The 11,456-nt window shown below is 43.5% G+C and overlaps 1 protein-coding gene across 1 annotated transcript; it reads right to left on the bottom strand.

Moving 5' to 3' along the window:
- Positions 1-951: 951 nt before the first annotated feature.
- Positions 952-11,145, bottom strand: stard7 (StAR related lipid transfer domain containing 7). Its single transcript, XM_083657633.1, has 8 exons — positions 10,328-11,145; positions 9,782-9,945; positions 9,543-9,592; positions 8,167-8,277; positions 7,499-7,581; positions 7,272-7,371; positions 7,086-7,170; positions 952-4,706 (listed from the first exon to the last, which is right to left on the bottom strand). The coding sequence occupies exons 1-8, from the start codon at positions 10,786-10,788 to the stop codon at positions 4,522-4,524; spliced, it is 1,239 nt and encodes a 412-aa protein (XP_083513759.1). The 5' UTR covers positions 10,789-11,145; the 3' UTR covers positions 952-4,521.
- Positions 11,146-11,456: the final 311 nt, after the last annotated feature.

Below are 11,456 nucleotides of genomic sequence, written 5' to 3'. Positions count from 1 at the left end.
TCAATGAGTTTCCAGCTCGTCACAGGTTTTATCTCTTCAAAGAAACATACAAGCTGGGGAAACCGAACATGGTAAGGTTCGTAAAATGAAGTGATTAATTAATTAATTAATTAACTCTGTATGAATAAAGAATTATTTGTTATTGTAATGAAATCAAGAGTGTACTAAACCACAATGCCATTAGTAATTACCAGTGAGAAATGACTTCTACCAACAATTCTGCTGGGATGACAAGTTTAGTATTTTTTGGCTTTATTTAGATAAGACAGTAAGCAGACAGGAAAGGTAGGGGGAGAGAGAGGGGATGACATGCGGCAAAGGACCTCGGGTCGGATTCGAACCCGCGTCGGCCATGAGAAGGACTGAGCCTCCGTCGAACGCGTGCTACCAGGTGAGCCACACAGTTGAGTTGTTTAAATGTATGGAGCCAGTAAGGCAGAGCGTGTGTAAAGTGTCGACTGTCAGGCTGATTCCAGATCAGTGACAGTGCTCTGAGTGAGCGGTGCAGTCCATCACTATGTGCCGAGCAGGAAGTAAGGGTTTACGGATAAAGGCCCATTTATGCTCTACGTTAAAGACGGAGACGGACAGAGCCTTCTGTCCATACTCTGCGTTCATTCCGTGTTTTATGAAACACAGCAGAACCACACACACATGCACACATTTGACTCTCTACTGCCCACTGGTGGATGTATTGCTAAACATAACGTGAAAGACGCATGGAAGTATGTGGGCAGTGATGATTACACCGTTTGGAACGGACGCATTTATTTACGAATGAAAATGTATAAATGGAGTATAAATGAGATTAGATTGGACTGTAGCTGCTGTCTGGTACTAGTCTAGCACAATGCGTATAGCTGTTTTCTCTAACATAAGCACTCTCACAATAAAAAGATAGGGAATGAAGAGAAACACCAAAACACTGTAAAATACACTTGAAAATGAGTTTATTTGAACCGATTAGTTATTCCACTTCGATGTTTCTGCAAATCACAGGGTTACTTACGAGTGCACCAGCCCAAAGAAATTTCATTTATTTTTTATTATATATATATATATAATTATATGGGTTCTAAAGTGATCAACATTCGGTAATTACAACAAATGTTATCCTACTTGTAGAAACCAAAGAAAAAAACACAACAGTATACTGTATGATGACACTCTTTTGGACGACTGCAGGTGGCACACGAGTGTCTACATGTGACAGCACACCACAATGTTACATTCACAAGCTGAATCTTCTCAAACTGCATCCAATTCAGATACGTTATGATGCTCATTTTAATATGACATTATGGCTCCGTTTGACCATACCAAGATGAAGAGCAAACACTCGGGATTTAATTTCCTCTGTCACACTTTCAATATATCAAGCATTATTTTTCATTATTATTATTTTTAACAAAGGAGAAACAATTCACTAAAGATAATAGGAATTCTACATATTTTAGACATTAGGGGGACATATTAACAAATAATTAATACATGATGTGGGATTTTATTTCAAAAGTGGACCCTTCATTAGACTCAGAATTATATTGGCTTAATTGAAAGCGTCATCGTTGCCGAATCATTCTGACGTACATCTACAACAAATTTGACGTCAACATTTTAGTACAAGATGAGATGCCTCCTAAAGACAAACGAACGTCACCATATTTGTGCCGGATTGTCAGGCTGTAAACATTGTAGTTAACTGGTACCACAGCACGTCGTGCCGTGTGGTGGTATTCTTAGCACATTCACAGAAACCCCTGCAAAACTCAGATCACTACAACAGCAACGAGGACGATTAGTCGTTTCAGTAGAACCTACACTTAGAACAAACGTATTTGTAGAGGGAAAAAAAAGATGAGACAACGATGCAGAAAGGAAATGTTACAAAGCTCGACTCAAGTTAGGCTGCGGTGCAAAGCTGGACTCAAGTTAGGCTGCGGTGCAAAGCTCGACTCAAGTTAGGCTGCGGTGCAAAGCTCGACTCAAGTTAGGCTGCGGTGCAAAGCTCGACTCAAGTTAGGCTGCGGTGCGGTTATGTGAATGTACAGGATCTACGGTAACACACAGGAAATACAGACACCCGTTACTCCAGGCAACAGGTGTTAACGCCAGGGTATCTGACAACTTCTCCGTTGAAATGTTTCATCTCCGTTTTCAACTCCAATGAAATGCAGACGGGTTATATGAGGTGGCACAAGTGCTATACGTTTCTTTGATAAGGGCATCCGTTATTTAAAGAGTGTGTCTGTTGGGGTTTGGGAGGAGGGGTTGCATTACTGATTAAAAATCACCAATGGAACGCAGTCGTACCACACGTCTATCTGAGGATTCTGTGGTTGTCATAAGACAGTAATAAGACACTTTGCCCCGCATGGTGAGGGAGCGGTTATCTTCAGAAGGCTGATGGCAGGTTGAAACAGTCACTCCAGACACGGTGGGACGGACAGTGTGAAAGATGGGCTGTGCTGAGAGCAAAACATGGAGAAACCATAAAAGCCCCAGAAGATTTATCTCCAATCCTCTGGACAAACTTTCCCACTGAATCAAAATGTCGTTTTTTCTTTTTTAAATCGGTCCTGTTCTGTCTCAGTTCGGAGGATCGACCACTTAATGCTGCGAGCAAATCAGAAAAGCAGTTGCCGGAGACTTGTTGGCAATGTGTTCACTAGGGCTGCACGATTACAGTCAAAATGATCATCGCGATTATTTCGATCAATATTGAGATCATGATTATTTAACACGATTACTCGTTGACTTTGGGAACATCGAAACAAACACGCTAGTATCTGTTCTCGACTCGAGCTGAAACTAGACGAAACTGGGAGGAGGGGCGGAGTGCACCGCTGTGAGGGAAAGGGGTGCGCTGGATTTACAACCTGAGAGAAAATAAGAGCAACATTTACTAAACGTAATGCGGAACGTTAAATTGTGTTTCATGTCTGTCTCTTTTATGTTTTATGTTCAGAGGACCGCAATGGAAATAAGCCTGTGGCTTTATTGTGTTTTTATCCTCGGTGATTGTCTGTTTTTGTATTTGTGCCCTGTTTTGTTGACATCACCAAATAAAGTCAATCAATCAAATCACGATTTTATCTCGATTTTATTGTTTTCATGATTGTGGGAAGCCTCACGATTAATTGTGCAGCCCTAGTGTTCATCACGGACAACTCGCCTCCGTCTCTGTCAGTGAGGAAAACTTTAAAATCTGCCTCCAGTCAGTTGTTCTGCCTGTGTAACGGTTGCGGTTCCATTTAAAAGGTTCTATAAGCGCCTGCTAAAGTCGCACGCCATCGGATTCTGCGCCAAAGAACTTACAATGATAAGAAGCGAAGGCTAATAGGCTGTTCCACTGCAACATCATGGCGGCACAAGAGCTTCGTCTCTCTTGCCTTCAATACTCTTTGTCTGCACTTGCACAGTATTCCCTCCGTAGCGTTAGCTTAGCTGCAAGCCACATTATTGCTGAGATATCAACAACTGGCCAACGTATTTCAAAGCTGATGAGCTTATTGAACGAGTGTGACAACGGGTTAATAAGCGTATGTTTTGGTCACTCATTGGATGTTTTGAGCCCGGCGAACGTGGTTAGAGCAGCAGGCAGTGGGCTTAGCTAACACAGCTAGCTAGCTAGTTAACATGCTAGCTCGTCCCTCAGTCAGAATCGAATTGTCATTACATTATGTCCGATTATAGTGTGCCATTGAGTCATACGTCATAGTCCCATTTTAGCAACTAACTTAACCTTTTGAACTTGAGCACAAAATTAAGTTCAATGTCAACAAATATTTTGGCAAACAGTGTGGCTAATCAACATTGTCAGGACACGACTCAGAAACATTATGAAATATCTTAAATATGACAAAACCACACAAGAGGAGAGCGTTAACTTTTGGGCGACGTTATCCGTCGGTATCGTTGCTTGTACCGTCTATCACGGCGCAACTGTTGCCATGACAACTAGCAATCATCCATCAGACAACAGACAGCGGTGTGGCTGCTAGCGAACACAGCCAACCTTCACCAACAAGAACGATGAACACGGAGGTGAGTGAAACAGTGCTTTGGCAATAGCATCTCTACAATAAGGGTATATTGGCTCAGTCTCCCCAACGGTTGCAGTGCATATTAGTATTAGCAAAAAGGAGGCTGAGGGAACACATTTCCCCCCTTGTGACGTCGGTTGGTAATGCGGGCAGTTGGAATTTCCTGGCAACATTTCCTCCAGAGTGAAAATACTCTCACCAAAACAGTGTGTTATTCTCATCATGACATTTCATTTAGGACCGATACACTGTTTTAGTCGTGTCTGTGGATGGATCATGGACATAGTGTACGTAACATCTTCAACGTAGGTCGCAACTTCCATTCCATGGTCCCATTTACTGCAATGTATCCATACTGTAAACTTGGTGTTGAGGTCGGAGGGTTTGAAACTGTGTTGAAGTGCAGGTGAAAACACCCTAACGTACAGGTGAAAACACCCTAACATACCCCCCTTTTCCAGTACCAACTCCCATCTCAAGCGTAGATGGGCCCGGGCCCACCCGTGCGTGCACTGTCCCCGGTGAGGCGGTCCGGGCTCGGCGCGCGGTTCATGTCGCCGGACTTGGGCTTGATGAAACTTGCATAGTCGTGGATCCCCACTTGCAGGTTCTTGGCCCTCAAGGCAGCGGTATGAAGCTTGTCCAGGAAATCAGGCATACCTGCCAGATGTGACGGTGGAGAGGAACCATTGTCAGGGTAGGATATCAAATCCATGGAAAACAGGAAATACAGTATATACAGTATCTGGGGTAAGAAATTAGTGTATCAGCAATTCTCAAACTCGGACCAAACGCATCCCAATGAGAAGTGCTATTGTTCTACAGTTTAATAAAACATTAACAAAACAGAAAATAATTCTAAATAAAATTATCATAAACCGTATAAACTGTTGGGGAAAGTTATTTTTGAATGAAGTTGTATTTTTTGGATCAATAAAATTATGATTATATTATATTTATATATATATATAGAATATATATATATATATATATATATATATATATAGCCGCAAAGTAGATTTTCCTGCCTGACGGTCATTTGCCCAAATTCAAATGTATGAATGAACTATACTACCCCATTGAAGGCACTGAAATGGGTACTCAGAGTACTGAGCTAAATATATGACACAGTGAAGTGGGGGTTGTACTGAGCTAAATATATGACACACACAAACACACAAACAGCAGAAAGGACTTGTAACCCCTGGCTGCTGTGTTGATGTTGTTGTCATGCTTAGGGGAATTAAAACAAGAGAAACAGCACACAGAGCGCTCAAGCAGGTAAGCAGTGACGTGGAAGGTGCTCTTTAGTGAGGAGTTGCAGATATCAAAAGGAAAAACAACTAAACCATCAGGTTTGCCCTGATGAAGGCCTGTGTGATGAAGGTCTGTGTTGGCCCAAACATGTCCGTTTTTTTATCTGCCTTAGTGTTTTTCCTTTTGATAACTGGATGTTCCGCTTAATATTATCGTCAATTACACCGAGATGTAGAATCTTTTACACAAAGTGCACTTATTCCTGTTGAGTCTGTGAGTTTCCACAAGAATATTCACGTTCATTTCATTAAGGATGATGGGCAACTGAATGAACAGGGAACTGAATTCATTGACAAGACACAGAGAACAAAAGCTTAAACGTACGGTTCCAAATAATATTAGTTGTGAATATAGTCATGTTTTGTTTATGTTTTTTGTTTTGTACAAGCTGAATAGTAGGGGGCGGCTGTAGCTCAGGAGGTAGAGCGGGTCGTCCACTAATCGCCTTGGATAAAAGAGGTCGGTGGTTCGATTCCCGCCTCCTCCAGTCTGCATGTCAAAGTGTCCTTGGGCAAGACACTGAACCCAAAATTGCTCCCGATGGTGTGCCAGGACCCTGCGTGGTAGCCTGCCGCCATCGGTGTGTGAATGGGTGAATGTACCTACTGACTGTAAAGCGCTTTGGATAAAAGCACTATATAAATGCAGACCATTTAACAAGAATGTGGAGTCAAATTGAATAGTCCGGCCGGCTCAGATTGAAAGGAAAGAGAAAAGCAGTGTTTTTGACTCATCCTGGAAATCAGGAGGCAAGTGAATAAAATAGATGGCTGAAATGACAGCCAAGAAGCTCCAGGAGAGAACATGAAAACTCTCACACACACACACACACACACACACACACACACACACACACACACACACACACACACACACACACACACACACACACACAGAAAGGCCCTTTTTGACGACCCCGCCTGGCAACCGACTGTGTAGCAAATTCAGTGTCTGGCAGTTGAGTTATATAACTGTATCTGACACTGATATATCAGCCCTGCTGTATTAATACTGACTGTGGTGCCCTTCATTTTATGCAACCGGTATGTGGCCCATACATGAATAAATCATGTGCAGATGTATGTTCATAAGGGCAACTGTTCTTATTATTATGGCACGGTTTGTATTTCAACTAGGGATGCACGATATATCGGCAATCATATCGGTATCGGCAGATGTTAGTCATTTTTTAACATATCGGCATCGGTCCGATGTTGCAATGTTAATATCGGTTAATTATCGGCATCAGCCAAAATTTTCACATTGAGAGGAAACAAATACAATGCGGTAAATCTCTGATTTATGAGATCATATTGACATAACAGCAATGTTAATATCGGTTATCGGTATCGGCCAAAATGTTCCCATTGAGAGGAAACATTGTGATAAATCTCTGATTTATGGGCTTTTCCAAGTGTTTTGGAAATAAAGAAATGCATAACTTTTTCAAACTCACAGTGTTTACATGTGTTTTTCACTATGTACAAAATGTTATTATCATAGGAATGTGTTTTTATACAGATCATATCGACATCGGTAAATATCGGTTATCGGCCATACCAGCAATGTTAATCTCGGTTATCGGTATCGGCCAAAATTTTCACATCGGTGCATCCCTAATTTCAACAGACCACAAAGCCATCTGTGTACAAAAAGGTAGGCTAATCCAGCAAGATCAGTTTTGAAGAGATCAGTTTTGACAAGGAAGAGAAGTCAACTAACCACTGGAAACCATCCAGCTCACACAGTAACGGGGAAAGGCAGTCTGGGGGTCGTCGCTGTAGGTCAGCAGGTAATCAAATCCATTCTGTCAAGAAAGAAAGAAAGAACGTAGTGAGATCAAACCTGCTGCATAAAAAAACAGATCTGGAAGGAAGACTAACACAAGTTCACACATTCACCACGAACCTCATCAAAGGACTTGTGAGGGCGGATGACCATCTTTGACTGGTAGGAATGAACTCGCACAAAGTCCTGAGTCTCTGGGACTCGAGGATGCTGTACGGCCCTACACAACAAAATTACACATATACACAAGAGGGTGAAAGACAGGAAAAGAATACAAGGTCGTCATTTTAGAAATGTATCCAAAACACATTTGACTCCAGAAATACGAGACGAGTCAAAAGTCCCACCTGGACATCAGGATCATCAGGTTGTTCTCCATGTCAACATCGTAGCGGCGAACGTACACATAGTCCCTCGAGTACATGGGATACTGTGAGGGGACGTGTGCAAAAAATGAAATCATGAATGACTCAAACACAAACCAAAGAAGCACTAATGGGGGATAAAAATGGGATAAAAAAAAATCGGGAAACAAATATATATATATATAAAAAAAAAACACAAGCCAAAGAGCAACTTTGCCTAGGGCTGGGCGATGTGGTTGACATCAATATCATGATGATCGTAAGGATTTTCTCGTTATTGATCACATTAAAGATTCAAATTACTGCTCACTCCATTTAACCAAATAGTAATGGTAGGTATTAGTAACAAATAAATCATACCTAGTTTTGTCAGAGTTTTTAAATAAAATGTGCAGCGTTTGTTATGTTATCGTCAATTTAGACAGAAGAATTGTGCATCAAGATATCCCTAAATCAACAGTATCATGGCAATATGATTCCACTGGAAGATGATTAACGAGCATACTGAATTATGGCCCAGCCCTAATAGTGACTACGGTTGCTCTTGGCTTAACGACAAGACAAGGTCACTCATATTTTGTTGACACAACAGAGAGCCCCTATGAACACACATGACTTTGAATGAACAGCCTCCTCCCTCTGAAACTCACAGGAAAGTGTGTGGCCCAGTGCACCACCTCGGAGCCCGTGTTGGCATCTCTGTCCACCACCTCCAGCTTGATAACCAGAGAATCCCACTTCTTCCGGTACTCCGTGTCCAACTGGGGGAAAGGGAGAAGCATGAGTGGGGTAGAAGATGCTTAATATAGCATGCACACATGAGCACACACACGCAGGAGCTACATGCTACATATAGCATGCACACATGAGCACACACATGCAGGAGCTACATGCTACTGTTACTTTGGAATGTACATCAGTACATGCAGTGCAAACATTCAGGGTTGAGCAAGAGGGGTTGGGTAATAAATGGACATGCCAAAAAGCTGCCATAAATGAGGGTTGCACGATATTGGAAAAAAACTGACATTGCAATAGATTTTGTTTCTGCGATATATATTTTGTGATATGAGAAATACAAGAATTTTCACCAAATGACTTGAATAGTTATATCAAGCCTTGCCCCTTTTAAGTGTGCGGCCTAGTGGGTATTGGGTAACACCCTACGGGTGTCGTAGTAGAACGTGTGTTTTTAGCAGCAGTCAGAGTCAGTTGCAGGATGCTAAATGAGTAAAGTTAGCATAGTTAGCGGGAAAAGAGTTTAGCATGATGTCACATGTATGTTCGCTGCTGCATTTTCAGGAATTTGCAGCAAAGTATGGTCTTTAGAATTCACACACGCTTGGTTGCCAAAGACTCGTGCAACCAGGGTGTGACATTAACACCAACAATAGGGGAATGAATAGTAAATATACACTAAATTAGTGCTATTGTTTGCTTTGGTTTGCTTGCTTGTGTTACATCATTCTTGTTTTGTGATTGATTGCTAGTTTCAGGGATGCAAACTCATGGAGAGTGAAAAAGGTGACAGATACCAGGGCTGATACAAAACCACTCAAAATCAATCAGTTAAGTGCCCTATTTTGGGATCAAAAAGGTGACTGTCACCTAAAGGTGACTAGTTTGCATCCCTGTAGTTTGAAGTACTGTAGTTTGAAGAGCTAAACAAACCCAATGTTGACGGAGATTATTGACTGGATATACACTTGATATAATATTACTTCAACTATAGAAGGATTTTATAGATTCAAGACTGATTATGCTTTAGGGGCACGGTGGCGCAGTGGTAGCGCCGTCGCCTCACAGCAAGGTCCTGGGTTCGATTCCCCCCTAGGACGCTGTGGGCGTGTTCCCATTCCCATGTCCCCAGTGCCTACGGCCCAGGTGGGGTCATCAAATAGGGCCTTTCTGTGTGGAGTTTGCATGTTCTCTCCGTGCTCCTCTGGGGTTTCCTCCAGATAGGAAGGAACCCACTGCCAAGAAAACATGGGGGGTAAAAGATTGTGCTTATATAAAAGTTCTGTACCTGAACATTGAAGAACTGTCTCGGGGTGACATCATTGTAGGAGCCCAACACTGCAGGCAAAATAAACAAGTGATGACACACTTGACATTTATCAGATAACAATCATACCAATATCGTCAGATAGGGAGGACGAGTAAAACGCCCGAGAGCACAGGAGGAACTCGGAGAACATTGGCAATGTGCTTATGAAATACAGTATCTGGTTCCACCACACGTGTGAGACTGTGCTGCTGGCTGACCTCTGTATTCATACAGGTGGCTGCCAGGGACGGGCCGCTTCCACACTCTGAAGTCCTTCTTCTCCATTACCATCTCCCAGCCAGGCTCCAGCTGTCCCACTGACGTGCCCGACGACGAGCTCAGGCGCTTGACAACGTCCAGTGCCTGCATCTCAAGTCCACTCCTTGGCAGGGATGCAAACACCAGTGTAACGTTACTGGACTGTTGACATGACAGATCGCATTCCCCGTGTATGTACAAGTATGTGTTTGTGTGTGTGTGTGTGTGTGTGTGTGTGTGTGTGTGTGTGTGTGTGGTATTATATCTTCTTTGTATGCATTATTGTGGTCGCCAATTAGGCACTCTTGTATCTGACCAACTCCCAACATCTGATTGCATTACTAGTGTTTATGTCCTTTGTACTCTGCATCTATGTGGACATCAATAAATCATTTAAATGTGTGTGTGTGTGTGTGTGTGTGTGTGTGTGTGTGTGTGTGTGTGTGTGTGTGTGTGTGTGTGTGTGTTTGTTGTGTTTTTAAGGAGATTCTACCATCAGAACATACCTGTGAATTTCTTCATCTTGGATCTTCTCGCTCTCCCACATGAAGACACCGACCAGGGCCGCGATCAGTTTGCCCGTCGGGGCGTGCTTGCTGTGCAGTCTGCGCCATAGGCTCCCGACCAGGGTCCACCTGGTCCGCTCCGAGTACAGGTTGGAGTAAAGCTCGCCGATCTGGTACGCACGCCGCAGCCTCTGGCCAGTCACAAAGCTGCAGTGGTTGGCGAATATGGAGAGCAAGCCTTGCTTCTTCTTCTTGCCGGCGGAGCTCGCAGCTGTCTCGCACGCGTCCACACCTGCTCTCTGTAGCCAGGACAACAACAGGCCCATGCCCCTGCCCAGCTTGGAGGCCACCCGCTCGGGTTTCACACTGACGACCCCCCGTCGGAAGGAGGTGCTGCTCTGAAGCCTCGCTGCATTCACACCGATCTCGCAAATCGGACGCCTGGGCACGGACTGAAACATGTCGGCTGCTGCGACTGTGAAACAAAGTCCCGAGAGAGAGATGACTGCCCAACGACGGCCAAGTGCCTCAGCTAACTACCTAGCTACTCTGCAGAGAGGACGGGCTACCTACCACTGACATGCATAACCTCTAAACCTGGTGATAAGGGGGTACCGTCCTTAGCTAGCAAACGTCATGACCATAAAGTTAGCTTCAACTAGCTGTCTGAGAGCACGCGACCATTGTGGTTGTAACTTGCCGACCACTGAGCCGTGGATAATAACACCCAGACAATGCTGCTACACTTATGAATATGTAATAATCATATAAATCTTAGCTCCAATAATTGAGTCTGTATTGTTTTGTCGACTGACACAACTACAACACAATGATCTACCTGTATTCCTGCAGGCAGCCTCACGTTTTCAAACTCGCAGGCAGCGCATACATTTGACCTCCTCTTCCTACACTGAACACTACACACACACCCACAGCTCGACAGGCCCGCCTCTTTTTACAAGGCGAACGTTCATTGGACGGGTGGCGTTCAACGGCAATGCTCATTGGTACTAAGGGGAGCCTGTCTTGGAATAAGCTGCTGGTACAGTAGCACGTTTGTCTGTACAGTTTACGTCAATATCGACGCCCCCTTTTCAGTTTCAGCTCGGTCTGAACTGGGATCAGCTTT

Source organism: Poromitra crassiceps (assembly GCF_964638095.1).
Source record: "Poromitra crassiceps genome assembly, chromosome: 21".
Classification (NCBI taxonomy): domain Eukaryota; kingdom Metazoa; phylum Chordata; class Actinopteri; order Beryciformes; family Melamphaidae; genus Poromitra; species Poromitra crassiceps.
This window is presented reverse-complemented; position numbering and strand designations above follow the sequence as displayed.